At 44.7% G+C, this 16365-nt stretch overlaps 1 protein-coding gene across 1 annotated transcript; it reads left to right on the top strand.

The window, feature by feature from the left end:
- The first annotated feature begins 11034 nt into the window (after nt 1-11034).
- Spry2 (sprouty RTK signaling antagonist 2) lies at nt 11035-16011 on the top strand. The gene is made up of 2 exons (XM_005007167.4): nt 11035-11415; nt 14227-16011. The coding sequence occupies exon 2, from the start codon at nt 14278-14280 to the stop codon at nt 15226-15228; it is 951 nt and encodes a 316-aa protein (XP_005007224.1). The 5' UTR covers nt 11035-11415; nt 14227-14277; the 3' UTR covers nt 15229-16011.
- Nucleotides 16012-16365: the final 354 nt, after the last annotated feature.

The raw sequence follows: 16365 nt of genomic DNA, 5'->3' as shown, positions 1-16365 counted from the left end.
AAAAAAAAAACAAGTTTCAATAAGTGAGATATAAACAGATTCCACACTGGCTTGCTGGCTTTCATTTCGAACATTGCTACATTGTTATTTACTTATTTATCTGCATTTTGTATGACTAGATAAAATACAGTAAGAGACACACTTACATGAAGGAACTATTTGTTTCTATGAAATGTAAATGTAACTGACAGTTCCATATTTTTATTTGTTAACTTTGGCAACTTTGGATTAATTCAAGGCCAGAATTGTCATGCTTTGAATCAAAATTTTACACGAGATTGTCTTCCTTTATTGTCTCTCACCTTCTAAACACACTTCAACAAAAGTTGGCCCTGGAGGAGGCCAGTGAGCACCATTGCTTGACTCCCTGTACTGACCAAATTCCAAGGTCTTTAGTCTTAACTTGAAATGTTCACTTATAAAAGCATGAGAAAGGCCAATAATCGTACAGTTTGGAAGACAAGAAGCTGTTTTAAACAACAGAACATGCCTATCCAGGTGTGAGTTTACCTACAAATTGAAAATATTTTATGGCAAAGTACAAAAGAAAACAAGGCAATACTAAAAGTCAGGTTGGAAGATAAACGAAAAAGCAGGGACTATTTGCATTTAAAAACAGAACAGACCTAAAACAGAAAGGCAAGTGCTTAACTCAGTCATGAGCAAATTGTACAAAATTGAATTCACTGGGAAAAAATGCAAATAAGATTTCTTTAAATCTTCAACTTCAGAAGCAGAGAAAGAGGGGGAGAGAGAGAGAGAAATCCTGCTTTACCATTAAACTTATTGATGACATATTATTGGTCAGATTTTGGATGAAACAGCATATGCAAATGTAGAAATAAACATGCTTGTCTTAGCATTCTTGTTTTTTTTTTTTTTTTTAACCAGAGATTGAACTCACAACCTTGCTCTTGCCAAGCAGGTGCTTGTGCCACTGAGCTAAATCCCAGCATCACAGTATTATTCTAACCAAACCACCTGACCTAAAATTCTAAAAATTTGTAATGCAGAAATGTTTTCTTTAGTATTTTGTTTGTTTGTTTGTTTTTATCTCTTTGACACAGGGTTGCGCTATACAGTTCAAGCCAGCCTTGATCTCACTATGTATCCTAGGCCTGGCCTGGAAGTCTCCAAAAGCTTTTTGCCTCAGCCTGCAAAGTGTTAGTTTCATATGATTTGTTACCACACCCAGTTTAAGAAATATATTATTTTAAGACCTGTGGATTTAGCTCAGTGGCACAAGCGCCTGCCTGGTGAGCTTGAGGCTGTGATTTTGATCCCTGGTACCAAAAAATAAAAAAATAAATAAATAAAATAAAAATGTATAATTTTAAGAACAAATATTTGCCAAATACTAACCCTGAGTGGGGTTTGTGCTTTTATAATTTTAATGAGTTCTTTGTCTTTTTGAATTATTATTGTTATTTTATTATTTTACAGTTAGTATGCACTACTGAGCAAAAGAAGTCCACTTCTCATCGTGGCAGGGGGCTGCGGCAGTGACATGGAAGGAAGCAGAGGAAGGTCAGGCATCCCTGGATAACTGTGGAACAAATAGTACTCAACATAACTTGATGGGAAGCAGTCATAAAATACACTAGAGTTTTTCAAAAAATCCTGTCTCTACTGAAACATGAGAGGCCCTCCTAATCCCAACTGATGAAGTTTGTGATGCCTGCTGGGCTGTGACACTAAGGCCACCCTGTGTTGGGTGCCTTTGTCCCCCCAGTACCTTGGAGGTGACTGAGGATACTTGGAATTACTTTAGATTTGAGGGGTTTTGTGATCTACTAGCTTGAGAAGCAGCCAAGAAGATAGAGAAAACAATTTATCAACTGTATGAAGTTCTTGGGAAACAGATGTCATCTAGGTAAAGAAAATGGTTTGTCTACCACCATAATCCCAGCCTTCCCTGTGGTGAAAATTCCTTGATGATGTCTTGAAGATATTTACAGCATTCTTTCTCAGCTTTCGAACACTTCAGTGTCTATCTAGAACTATCTTATGTGAATTCCATTGTAAGGTTAGCATATGATAAGCATAAGGGTCTTTTTCACCAATGCCTTTCCATATATACATACCTATGAAGTTTGGTGTACAATGCAAGAATTTTGGCTTCCTAGAACATGTATTGTACTGTCAAAATAAAAGAACAGGGGCTGGGGATTTAGCTCAGCGGCATAAGCGCCTGCCTTGCAAGCAGGCAGTCGTGGGGTACCGATTAAAAAAGGAAAGACAAAAAATAAATAAATAAATAAATAAATGAACAACAGGCCTATAAACTAGGGCTTGAGCTCAGGTAGGCTGGTGCACACCTGTAATACCAGCACTCAGGAGGCTGAGACAGGGTGACTGCTACAAGTGTGAGGGAAGCTGGTCTACACAGTGAGGAGCACAAGATAAAAAACAAACAGAAAAAAAAAAAAATTACAGCTCCCAAGGAGATCAAACAACTTGTCCACTGCTCTTTTCAAGGGCTGCTTGACTCAAGAAGTTTTACCTTGCATGGTCCAACAAACCTTCACTTATCAACAGCATTTAGTTAAAACTGGCCAATCAGACTTCTTCCTTGAGTCTCTTCCTAACACTTGATGGCCTTTCCTGGTCTATTCACTTAGAGGACTGTCTTACTACCAGAAGCTATCTCTCATCTCGAACTCACTGAGCACAATACTGAGGCTAGCTTCTCCCACAGCAGAATCCAGAGGACTAGAATCCTGTTCCCCAGAAGGCCAGGGCATGGTCATGTTAAATCAAAGGGGCTACCGGAAATGACTCACTAGGCAAGACCCGCAATCCAAGGATTACACTAAGAATTACTCTACATCACACACAGAGTCACACTTACAGCTTCACTAGGGCTTGAAGAATTTGAAGTGATGAACTCTCATAGCATCCGAGGGTCCGGCAAAGACCTACTTGCAATTCAATGCAAATGAATGTCTGTCTTTCTCTTAACAGGGGATGGAGTTTCAACAGCATTTGAGGCACACGGTTCAGTCCTGGAAATATACAGTTAAATTCAGCGTTGGGTAATAGCCCAAATGTTGTGGTCACTCTCAAATTGGAACTCACGTTGTTATGCTTCCAGATTTCCTGAACAAATAATTCAATGAGCAGACATTCCAGTCAGAAATAAACATGTCAGCTAAATGGGTCCCGGCTTCCCTAAAGTGCTTTACCCACTTTGAAAGGTCATAGGTGAAGCAAAAATCAATGGATGGTTAAGATTTCTGTAGAAATGCTCACTATTAATAGCTTACCATAGCTAATAACAATCATTAAGACTTGTTTGACACAGGATTCTAGGAAGCTGAAACAGGAGGATCACGTGTTGGAGCCCAGCCTGGATAACTAAGCCTGGATAATTAGTGAGATCCTATATCAAAATAAAAACTAAAAAAGCAATGAAGATTTAGCTTAGTGAGAAGGCTCTGAGTGCCTTACGCCCCCCCAAAACAAATATAAAATCTGTAAATTGTTATTCTTGTGTAAGAACAAACAGACAAATTTCACATTATGCTTTCTAAGTTTAAAGCTTTTTAAAAGTATGGAGGCAAAATTAGAAAACTATTGAACTGCATCAATGTAACTGAAACTGTCACCAGTATTTACTTAGATCCTCCCATACTCTCGGTTCTCTAGGTCCCCTGTCATCCAGACCCTCTAGCAACCCTCTGCCTCCCTTTTACAGAGAGGAAGGAAAGTTAATCATTCCCACCACACACTCATTCATCTGATTTAAAAGTGATGTGTGAGGTCCTTACCAGTCTAGGCCTCTCGGGGCTGGGCTAAGGAGGCAGGCACTACCAGACTTGACCCAGCCCTCAGAGAGCTTAAAATATAGTGAAGGAGACAGTTATTATGGGAAAGCTCACTTGGTTACTTCTACAGCGTTTCATCAGAGAGGACCAGGAGAGGAAAGGAGAGGATTTCTTCTCATCAGAAGCTGGAAAAAAATTTCTTGAGACAACAACAGAGATTTAAAGACAAGTAAGAGTGAATGAAGTTCACCAGCAAAAAACAGCATATGCTCAGGCCCATTGGCCGGAGACTGGTGCCTTTCAGTAACTGAAAATAAGTCCTTGCAGCAGCAGGGCGGGGTAGTGTGATAGGGCCTGAAGAGAGACCTCAGCCCTGATGACCTGGAGGCTGGCTTGAAAATGTGATATGCATACTGTGAGAAACCACGGTAGAATTCAAGCAGGAAGCAGTTGTGGTCAGATTTGCCTAAAGTGGCCCAGACTGAATTTAAACTCTGGCCTCTTATAGGCCCAAAACTCTGGAACTTATCATGGTATTTGAGTTCAATATTGGGCATCAGCTGCATTGCTTTTTTAATTTTTTTGGTTTATTTATTTGTTTGTTTTGGAGAGGGTGTTACATGTTTTAAAAAAGAGGAAATAATAATGATCTTGAATTTATAATTTCTAACTTTCATCTGTGCATGGTTTTTAATACCTTTTAGGATACAATGCAAGTATGTCTCCACAGTAACAAAACCAGGGTGAGAAGATTATTTATCAAAATTATAAAAGGATTTCCATAAGGAACATGAATGTCAAAACTGTTCACTACTGGGTGATCTCCTTTCCACTAGTTTTATTTTACGTGTTTACTTTTTGATTTTTCACTATTTGTGACAAATATCCTAGCTGGGATTCTCCCTAGTCAGTAGTTCCATCCTGGGGCTGGCTCTACATGTAGCTTAGGTGTGAAACGGGCCACTTCACCTGCCTGTGGTCCTGTTCGTCTTGCCTCATCCATTGGGACAGGCTCCTGGTCCCTGATGACCTGACAAGGTTGTCTCTGGCTGGTGGAGCCTCTCTGCCTTATGGGGCCACGAACTCCCGCATGCTTCTCTGACTAGGCAGGTCAAAGCCACATCTCCTGTCCCCATGGTACACCCCTTTCGACAGATTTAGAAATGGAGTCCTGAAAATTAACACAGCGCTAAATCGTTAGCTTCAAATTACAGTGTAGTGTTGCACTTCAATTTGGTTAGTTATTAATGCAATCACTTTTGCCAAATGCATTTTATGAAGTGAAAAGCATTCATGAGTTTACTTTTATCTACATTCCCTGCCCACCATCAGCCTGTTTGCTAATTTCTTTATTGTTTGGTTTAAGAATAGGTGTTCCATACAACCTTCTTTCTGACTACATAAAATTTCCATAAAGATTCCGTTTTTAACCTAATAAGTATTTACTATTTCACCTATTAAAATTCATGGCCTTACCAAACCTGTTTCGGTTACTTCCTGAGAATTATGCGAAAACACAATGGGAGCTTCCAGCGTAAAAGAATATTTCCTAAATTCCATCATAGGAAATTCAGAAACTGTTAATTTGCCTTTACAAAATTAAGACTTGAAAAATAATTAATTACATTCTTTAATTTCATTCATTCATTGAAAAGTATTTCTTTTCTTATATTGCAGACAACTTTTAAAAAAATAGAATGAAGAAGAAACATTTAAAACATGTTTATACACAAGAACACACACAAAATTCATTGTATGTGTAAGACATTAGGCTTCAACAATGTTTTTTTTTTTTTTTTAATTTCTATTTAAGGAGAAAAGAAAAGAAAGAAAAAAAAAACAGTGAAGGGGTACAAGTTATACAGATTTACAGAATAAAAAAATGCGCAGTAGGAAATCACTAGTTAATGGATTACATATTGCCATCTTAGAAATAATTGTTCAAGTCACAAAATTAAAGCTTGTAGAGTGGACATTCCACCAATGATACTGCAACAATGTTTGTTTTGGGGCTGGAGATTTAGCTCAGCGGCATAAGTACCTGCCTTGCAAGGGGGCGGTCGTGAGTTCGATCCCCGGTACCGATAAAAAAAAAAAAAGAATCTTTGTTTACGGCTGCAAGTGGTATTAAGCTTACACCTGCACTCAGGAGGCCGAGACAGGAGGATTTTCACACGTTTGTGACCAGCCTGGACTTTAGAGTGACACCTGGCAACACCTCCCAAAAAAGATCTCTGTTCCAGTTCCATGTCCCAGACCAAAAAAGTCCAAGACAACTATAAACTCTGATTCAAACTCTTGTCTGTCTCTGTCATTTTCTCCCCACCATACTCTCCTTTCTTCCTCTCCCCTCTCTCCCTTTCCCTTTCAACAAATTCTTGTTCTACAGCCCAGGCTGACCTGGAACTCACCGTCCTCTAGCTTCATCTTCACAAACTTGTGCCCTCACACCCACTTAGCCCATCCTTTACTTGAATACTTAACACACTGTATTTAAAAGGTATTTTATAAAACTCCATGATGTTTTCAAGTGATTTTCCATAATGTCAAAACATTTTTGATCCAAATGAATAAACAAACTGAATCTGTGTGCAAGCGTACTCCATTTACTAAGCTGAGTATATTTGGATTTGATCTGAACTTGGATTGGGAGCTGGCTGGTGGCCTCGGTGTTGAGGCATCTGAACTCTAAGAACAGCCTTGGTGGACGTGTTATACTGCATCTTCCTTAGAGAACAGTTTGAACTTCCAACGCCCTTTGGCCAAGTGTCCACATAACAGGAAGTAAAACATCTGAAAACATCCTCTGTATTCAAAGGCTAAAATCTTCCTGCTGCTACAAAACATAGCCAGAGATAGCCAAAAGGCTAACTTCAATTCACGATTTTCATTTATATGAAATTTTAGCAACTGGATTGAAAAAAAGACTCAAGAACAAAAAAGAGCAGATATCAAAAACAGCAAAACTAACTTATGCAGAGCAAGGCAAAGCAAGGAAGCATCTTCACTAATCAAGTTTTCCTCTACACATTTCAACCCCACAGAGGAAGAAGTTTGTGTTGAAGAGACAAACACATGAGGGAAAAAATGAGAAAGATCATGTTGGCCAGCAGAAAAATTCTGTTTCCTCCTGATTACATGGAATTTTAGTCCACATCTGACTTTGCATAATTAACCAATAGAAACTACAGGTGGACTCCAGCAGAACACAAAATGTCTCAGAAACACTGGGCTCACAGGTCCAGATCAAGGTCAATCATCAGGACACTCCTCCTACCCTGGGATAACCCCAGATCTTTCTCCCTGTTTGGTTAGGGATAAAGGACATCTGCAAAGAAGGTCAGATCCATAGATAAACTGTTTCCAGTCCTCCAAGCAATCTAGATAAGACCTGGAGTGGTCTATTTTGAATTCCTTTGCATCTTTATTGCAGCCACTCCCAGTTCCCTCCTAGAGGCAATATCAACAGAATGTGGAAAATCAAAGCAATTCAAAAAGTGAAATGACAACAATCTTGGTTGCCAAGTCAAAAGGTCCACTACTGTAAAGCGCTTTGCTTCAGAAAGGTCCCTGAAGACTCCTTTCAAAAAATTAGGTTTAGTATTGCAGTTAGACTGCAAGGAAAAATAATGCGTGAAAGCCTCAAACTGTTACTCCAAGCATAAATTGCTGTGTTGTGTACACCTTTGAATGTGAACACATAAAGACACTGATGTGGTAACAGAACAAACTATCCAAATATGTGTTAATTCTTTAACTCAAGAATACATTGTATCTGGAAGATTACCAAAACTAGGATTGACCCCAGTTATGCCTAGTGGTTTGCTCCATCTCAGAAAGAATAGATTGAGAGCTGTTTAATGCTGTTCTCATTGTAACATGAACACAAAGTTTAGACCTAACAAATGGAATCCTAAGCATATGACTACAACCTACTCAACACGACTACTATCAAAAAATCATGTCTACATTGTCTCCATTGGAAGGTTCTATCAAAGATTGCACAAGGTGAAATTCATATGCATATACATTGCCTTGTTTTAAAAAACGCCAAGCCAAAAATACAAGTAAACAAAATAAGCCCACAGATGAGAGATCTCAATTGTATGACAGAGTCCTGCTTGACAGCTAAGATAGAAAACATAAGTTACTTAGTGAGTTTTGGAAACTCGAGGGTGAGTATTGTTTCAACAGGTATTTCCATAGATTTGGCATTTTTCAGCATGAAAAAGTGGCAAAACCTGTCCTTGCATGAGCTCTCTTTCTAGAACTTTCCACAACACATTCGGAAATGTGCTTCATGAAGTTTCGCCTAACACTATCACAATTCCTATCTTCCAAAATTAATACCAGGTGTAATTTTGGAATGTAACCTGTGAATCAGTTTGGGGACAACTACAATAGCTGTATTGAACATCTCATTATGCATGCTCTGCACATACACAAACATAGTTGTTCTTTTGAATTATAACTTATTAAACTCTGGAGGCACAATACGTAACTTCAACACACTTCGCAACATTGCACAGCAACATTGCACTAAATAAAGAATAGGGGCAGAGAGAGATGGGGGATTCTTGTGTTTACCTAGTTCTTAAATTACAGGTTAAACACTTTCCAAACCAGCTAAGTGCAGATGGGGCGAGGAGAAAAGGAGGGTGAGATTAACTAAAATTCTTTCTAGTTTATGTAAGATAAATATAAATTTCTAGGTTCTCTCCTATTGACTCAATAGAAATATAAGGTATTCTAACCAGCTGGAAGTTTCTGATTTAAATTCCATTTTATGCTTGATTCTTAACGAGGTCTTTGCAAACTTCTGGTGTGCTGGGAAAAAAATGAGCACAAACGTGTCCCAAAAAGCCGCCGCGGGGTGCAAGGGCTTGGGGAAGCAAAGGAGTTCCTTTCACCTGCTCTGCTCCAGCGACTCGCTGGCTGGACCCCAGCAGCTCGTTCCCGACTAGCCTTGCACAACCTGGCTTTGACCCCAGCTTTGTCCCCTCAGTGAAAGCTGGGGTTCTTCCACCCCGAGGCTCCTCATTTCACATTCAAGACGAAATGTGTCCGAAGAGCTGGTGAGGGAGAGCTACCTTCCGTGGCGTCTATGCTATAAATCCCATTTTTATTCTTTTAAAAGCGGCCAGCCTAATGCACATTTTGAAAGGCAACCCTGCCAGCCCGCGTCCCGTCCTCAAGAAAGCAGCCTCAGCCCCGCGCTGGGCGGGCGCCCCCTGGTGGCCGGCCCGGCCCTAAGCGCAGCCACTACTGCGTTCGCCCGGAGACTCAATGGGCTCCGTGTCGCGCGGCAGGAGAGGCCCAGCTGTCCCGCGCCGGCAGCTCCGAACGCGGTGGAGCAGGCAGCCGTAGCCTCGTCCGCCCTCACCCGAGAGGCAGAGGGACGCAGGCCAGCGCCCAGAAATAATCCATGCCACTTCCCCTGCCATCTTTAGTTCCAAACCCCAGGTGAAGGAGGAGAGTCCGGAGAAACATGGAGAGGTTAGGGTGAGAGCGTGGCGAGGCAGGGAATGCGCCAGGGACAGAGACGGAGGTCAGGAGGAGGCAGCTGGTGCCCAGGTTTCTGCCAACGGATGTGGGCCAGAGCTAAAGGCACCAGGCACCACGGTTTCCTAGCGCCAGGTTTTAAGAACTCCAACCCGGCCAGGGGCAAGATTGCAGGTGCTGTTCGAGAATTTTGGCCTCATTAGCTGGTACTTCCCTATGGAGCGAAAGCATTCTGTAAATCATTAAATAGAAGGCAGTTTGGGGGCGGTATTCATTTTCCCACTCGTGACCCCACGTGCAGGCGCGTTCCTAGGTGCGCGGAGACAGCTACCGCGGGGCGCAGAGGTTTCCTCCGCGTTTTATGTAGGCGAAGTCAGTCTGCCTTCAAAATGGACAACAGGAACTGCTTGAGAAATCTTCAAGGAGACAACGTGGGAAACCGAAGACAAGGCTCCTGGTTAACGAAGGAGGAATTCTGCGGTGGAATTGTGAGCGCCTCTCCTCCCACCCCCGCGCCCAATTTCGGAAGTCCGCGTTATGGTCCCAAGTAATCGTGTAGTGTGTGTGTGTGTGTGTGTGTGTGTGTGTGTTGCTGCATTAATGCAAAAGGCTCACACTGTAGAATTTCCTCCGTCTACCAAGTCGAACAAAACGATTTTTAAAAACATTCCACAAGCTTCCATCTGTAGCTACTCCCCCTTACAATAATAAAAATAAAAGCTACAAGTCGAGACAATCAAAAGAAAATCCCAGCTAGGGCAGCCGGGACTTGAAACCCGAATCTGCATTCCGTTCCTCCCGTGCAAGGCTCGGCGGTGGGGGAGGTGGTTGGAGCTGGTGCCTGGTGTATAATCGGGTTAATCCAGTAGACAAAGAATAAACCAATAGCCCTCCCACCTCACTTCCCGCTCCCCTTTCCCTCCCCTTTCTGTTCCTCCCGGCGCCCCCTCCGCCCGGGGGAGCAGAAGAGGGGAGCAGTGGACTAGAGATGGACTCCAGATAGTTTTAAAACCTGTAAACTGGTTTTTAATGCTAAGACTGCACGGCCTGGAGTCGTTTCAAACGTGCATTCCCCTTTCCTAGTAGCAAGGAGAAAGTTACCCTCAATCAGCTCGAGCCTGCGGCTCGTCCTCATGGCCTCTGGGGAAACCTTAAGGTCAGTGTTTCCTTGAAACTAGATAAACTGACCCCGCCGGGTGCAGCCCGGCCCCTCCGGCGCCCCGCGTGACGGGCCCGAGCTGCAGGGCTGCAGGGCTGCAGGATTGCAGGGCTGCAGAGCTGCAGGACCGGCTGGGGCCGCGCGGGGCGGCGCGGTTGCCCTTTTGAATGCCTCCTGCGGCTCGGAGCGCTGGCGGGCGCTGGAGTGTGAGTGAATGTAGCCCTGCGGAGCCAATGAGCTGGGACCGGATGCGATATATCCTCTGGGACAACAACTGCTCTGTTCCGCCTCGGATCCACATGACGCCATTTACTGCTGCCGCGGCCGCCGCAGAGCTCCCTGCCTCCTCCGGAAAGGCGAGGGCGCAGGCCAACAGCGAGCCCCCCCGGGCGGGGCCCCAGACCCTCCTCCTCCTCTTCCTCCTCCTCCTCCGCACCCACCGCCCCCGCCTCGGCCTCGCCGCCGCGCCTCCACAACGCCCAGTCTGCACCGCCGAGAGCTGCGCGCCGCAGCGCGAGCGGACCAGAGGGGCCGGCGGAGCGCGCAGCGCCCAGGCCCCCGCGCCCGCCCGGGGCTCGCGGCCCCGCGCCCCTGTGCCGCCTCCGCTCCGAGGCGACCGGCTTGCAGCGCCGGCGATCTGGCTTTAGGTTCTTTGTAAGGCCGTTTCCTTTCTCCTTCGCTCATCTGCCAGGAAAAAGAGACTCGCTGTTGGCGCTTCGGCCTCTTGTTCATTGAGAAAAAGAGGAAATACTCCGCGTGCGCTTCTAAAAGGGGGGTCGTCTACAGCCCCGAGCCTTAGTGTTCAGCGGCGGGGGGGACTTGGCTCCGAATTTTCCTCTCAGTTTTTCTCCTCCGATTGCTCGGAAGTTGGACCGGAGCAGAGTTTGGGAAGAAGGGAAAAAAGTTTGCATCGGGACTGGACTTAATTTGCACATCGCAGAAAGAAGAGAATCCGAGGGAGAGGGTTGGTGCAAAGCCGCGATCACGGTGAGGCGCGTTTGGCTCTTCTGCTGGAGCCGGGGAGGGCGCGTTTGCGGGCAACATGGAGTAGGTGCAACCGGCGGGGCGTGGGGGTCTGTCTCTCCCTGAGCCCTTCAGACTCCCGCGAGGCTCGAGGACCTGCTGCCTGCGATCTCCTCTTCCCGGGGCACGGGCTGGGGCTGCTGAGCGCGCTCGGTGCAGTGTCCCCAGCCGGGCGACCCTGACTCCGCGCACCCGCGCTCTAAGGGACCCCGGGCGGAGGACGCCTGGGCTCGGTTCTGCCCCAAGCCCTGCCTTGGCCGCGAATTTGGCGCTGAGAGCGGGAGAGGGAGGGCAAACACTTTGTTTTCTAGGTCGCCCTTACGGCGCTCGCGTTTCTAACCTGTTCCTCCTTTCTGGGGAAAGCAAAAGTTCTGGGCAAGCCTGACCTGTGGCGGAGGCGCCCGTGGCGCTGGGTTGGTCGCCTCACCGGGACCTGAGACCTCGGGGTTGGAAAAGCGACTATGCGGGTGGAGGGAGTCCCCGCCTCTGCGCGGTGTGGACAGTCTAGCCGGTGCTGGTAGGAGCGTCGCCCAGCCTGCCGCCTCGTCTCTGAGGCTCGAAAGTGCAGCTTTCTCTTTTTTCCGTTCTCCCTGGTCGGTCGAGGTCACTTTTTTTTAAACGTAGCACAGGAAGAAAGTCATCAAGTGGTCGCGATCATTTTCCATTGCCTACAAGTAGATAGCAAAAAGAAGCTAGCTTTTTTCCCCCTCTTTCCTTTTGGGTTGCAGGGTTTTTTTTCCTTTTTAATCTTGTGCATTTTTTACAAAGCTGTTTCTGTGTCGCTTTGCCCCACCCTAATGCTGAAGTCCTTTCCCCTTAATCCTTAGTCTGATCACACACTGTTCTTAATGGGGTTTCAAAGGGGAGGGAGGACCTGGGAGAGCGCTGAGGGGCGAGGGGGGTGTGCGAAGGAGGAGGCCAGGAATCGTCGGAAATCGAGGTTTTGTTTTTTTGGTTTTTTTCCTTTGCAATGATGCTACTTTGCAGTGCAAACAAATCTGTACCGAAAGTTTTCAGCACAGGAATCTAGGTCCTGCATGCTCTCCGTGTATAGGAGGTCTCCGTAAAAAAAAGTCAAGTTTTTTATTAACCCATATTCTCTTCCTTTGCGTTCTAAATGGAGTCTGGCCAGGGCAGATTACAAGCAGTGCTCCCGGGGTCGGTGCACCGTGGAGTCGCTGTGCACGCGTGGGGTATAGCTCTATCCGTGACCTGTGCCTTTTTCCCCGGGGACTCCGGTTTGGAAACCTGTGCTGGACATCGGGGGATCCTTACAAAAATGCTCGATGGTGGGCTGTGTGACCTCCGCGGGTGTGGGGACAGTGGAGTGGCTCCTCGGAGCTGGCAGGCGGTTTCTCTGGAGTGGGGGACATTTCAGCTGGGGAGGGGAGGCGGGGAAGTGTGCTCGTGCGCGGCATGACACGTCCCCTTCCGAGGCGCCCGCGCCCCCGCCTGCTCCGGAGTGTACACAGCGGGACAGCCTGGCCCCTAAACAGCGTCAGTCAGCCCGGAGAAAAGTCCCCAGGGGATCTGGCCGTGTCCCACCTGCTGGGGACGGTGTTGGGGCGCAGATAGAGCCGATAAAGGGAGTGAGAAACCAAAGAGAAGCGTTGTCTTGTCTGCCATTCTGTTGGAGGTGAGCAGATCCGGTTTCTACCTCTGTCTTGTTCTGAACTAGGAGGCGTTTGTCACCTGCCTTGTTCACTGGAGCTGTTTTCTAAAAAGCAGATTGAGTAAAGGTCCACTTTTACCTGTTTTGCCTTATTTTCATGTAGGGTTGGGACATGGGGAGATAATTTTGAAACCTAAAGAGCCTGCAGTGCAGGGGATTACTTGGCAGAATGCTAGGTTTTCAATGTGACACTTGAATTTGCTAAAAAAAAAAAAAAGAAAAAGAAACCTTCCTGTTACTACCAGTTGGTTTGTGTTCTCAGCCATTTATTATTATTTTTTTTTAAAAAAAGAAGAAAATAGGAGTTTGGCAAATTTTATTTCTAAAACAGAACAACCTTTGAGCTACAGGTTCTAAGGTGTTCTCAGCACTCTGGCTGTAGAGTTATTTGATTCTAAAGTTAAGAAATTGAAAATAAGTTCCTGCCTTGTTGCTTGTTGTAAGATGCTTTCATGTTTTCTGGTGCCTCCTAGGATTTTAGGTGATTTGTTTTTAATCCTATAACTTTATGTTACTATGTAGTCTTAGAATTTGCTGAGGTTATAGCTGACCTTGGAGAAATGTAGCTTTTGGCATGTCATATTCATCCTGCAGAATGCGAACATGTTACAGCATAGCGGAAGTGTCTGATGTAAAGGCAAACCAAGAGAGAATTTTTCTACGCTGCATCTCTTGCTGTTCCAGGCAGAAAATGTCTGTGACAAACTTGGGCGAGTTGCGACTTTTTGAGAACACATTTCAGTGTTTGGAAATGATAGGAGCAAGTATTATGTGTCAGTGTTATTTTCTTGTAGTTTTTACATTGAACCTGAACCTTTACGACTGTACCTTTATTTGAATAAGGGATTCTTGCTTAAGTGATTCAGACAAAGATCAGCTTTGTGTCACTGCATATGGCAGGGTTACAGAATTGTCAGTACTCAGCCATCATTTTTACCTTTCAGTATGTATGTTGATCATAAGCCTGTTCTCAGACCCCCACAGTGCCACTGCATTTCAAGTCCCATCTCTAGGGGATTTGGGGAAGTAGAGAGTCAACTGAGGTGGGTGGAGAGTGGGCAGCGTGTTAAGAGTGTAAACTTCTTTCCTCTTGGTTTCCCTAGGAGTTCCGATGTGTTCTAAGCCTGCTGGAGTGACCACACTTCTAAGACCCGATGGAGACCAGAGCTCAGAGTGGTAACGGGTCGCAGCCTTTGCTGCAGGCCCCCCGAGACAGTGGCAGGCCACGTGGGGAGCCAGACCCCAGAGATGCCCTTGCCCAGCAGGTACATGTGTTGTCTTTGGATCAGATCAGAGCCATCCGAAACACCAATGAGTACACCGAAGGGCCCACTGTGGTCCCCAGACCCGGGCTCAAGCCGGCTCCTCGCCCCTCCACTCAGCACAAACACGAGAGACTCCATGGCTTGCCTGAGCACCGCCAGGCTCCCAGGCTCCAGCACTCGCAAGTCCATTCCTCTGCCCGAGGAGCTCCCCTGTCCAGGTCCATCAGCACAGTCAGCTCAGGGTCAAGGAACAGTACGAGGACAAGTACCAGCAGCAGCTCCTCTGAACAGAGACTGTTGGGATCATCTTTCTCCTCGGGGCCACTTACTGATGGCATCATCCGAGTGCAGCCCAAATCTGAGCTCAAGCCAGGTGAGCTTAAGCCACTGAGCAAGGAAGATTTGGGCCTGCATGCCTACAGGTGTGAGGACTGCGGCAAGTGCAAATGTAAGGAGTGCACCTACCCGAGGCCCCTGCCATCAGACTGGATCTGCGACAAGCAGTGCCTTTGCTCGGCACAGAACGTGATTGACTATGGGACTTGTGTGTGCTGTGTGAAAGGTCTCTTCTATCATTGTTCTAATGATGACGAGGACAACTGTGCTGACAACCCGTGTTCTTGCAGCCAGTCTCACTGTTGCACACGGTGGTCAGCCATGGGTGTCATGTCCCTCTTTCTGCCTTGTTTGTGGTGTTACCTTCCAGCCAAGGGTTGCCTTAAGTTGTGCCAGGGTTGCTATGATCGGGTTAACAGGCCTGGATGTCGCTGTAAAAACTCTAATACAGTTTGCTGCAAAGTTCCCGCTGTCCCTCCCAGGAACTTTGAAAAACCAACCTAGCATTATTAATCAGGAATATTACAGTAATAAAGATTGCTCTTTTTTCTTTTTTTTTAACACACAGATGCAACCAACTAAAACAGTTGTAATCTTGGCACTGTTAATAGAGGGTTGGGATATTCTTTGCTGTTTGCAGTGAGATGCTTTTTGTCCATGTGCCATTTTAACTGACATGCTTTTTAGAATCAGCTAACAGGGCTCAAAGTGAGGGGTACAGAACTTTGTGACCCACATATTGCATAAGCTAAAGCAACAGACACTCCTAGGCAAAGTTTTTGTTTGTGAATAGTCTTTGCAAGATTTGTAAATTAGCAGATGACTTTTCCCGTTGTTTTCTCCAGAGATAATGTGCTATATTTTTGTATATACAATAATATTTGCAACTGTGAAAAACAAGTTGTGCCATACTACATGGCACAGTCACAAAATATTATACTAATATGTTGTACATTCGGAAGAATGTGAATCAATCAGTATGTTTTTAGATTGTATTTTGCCTTACAGAAAGCCTTTATTGTAAAACTCGGATTTCCCTTTGGACTTCATGTATATTGTACAGTTACAGTAAAATTCAACCTTTATTTTCTAATTTTTTCAACATATTGTTTAGTGTAAAGAATATTTATTTGAAGTTTTATTATTTTATAAAAAAGAATATTTATTTTAAAAGGCATCTTACAAATTTTGCCCCTTTTATGAGGATGTGATAGTTGCTGCAGATGAGGGGTTACAGATGCATATGTTCAATATAAAATAGAAAATATATTAACGTTTGAAATTAAACAGCTGTTTGGTCTTATTTTACCTTTTCTTTGTTTCTTTAAAGTGCAGGAAACTGCATTTCATGTTATGACCAAAATTTTATTAATGGTTTTGATGATCTGTGAGATTATTTTTATCTTACGATTACTGCTATAAAGTAAGTTTGGACTTGATTTTTTTTCCCAGAGATAACTACCCATCAAGAGATAAGTACCTGGACACTTGATTGTATTTAATCATTTGTGAACTTGTTTTAACTGTATCAGTGCCTCTGCTTTTCTCTTTGTTTTTGCAGATTTGTTGACTTGGCTTTGATATGCCTTTGTTATGCAAGGATTTTTTTTTAATTGGAGCTGGTTTACTTAAGATTTCTCA

The sequence above is a fragment of the Cavia porcellus genome, unplaced genomic scaffold (assembly GCF_034190915.1).
Source record: "Cavia porcellus strain 051 isolate PalLab524CR breed Dunkin Hartley unplaced genomic scaffold, mCavPor4.1 scaffold_4, whole genome shotgun sequence".
NCBI lineage: Eukaryota > Metazoa > Chordata > Mammalia > Rodentia > Caviidae > Cavia > Cavia porcellus.
The sequence above is the reverse complement of the archived record's forward strand: the minus strand, read 5'-3'. Positions and strand labels throughout refer to the sequence as shown.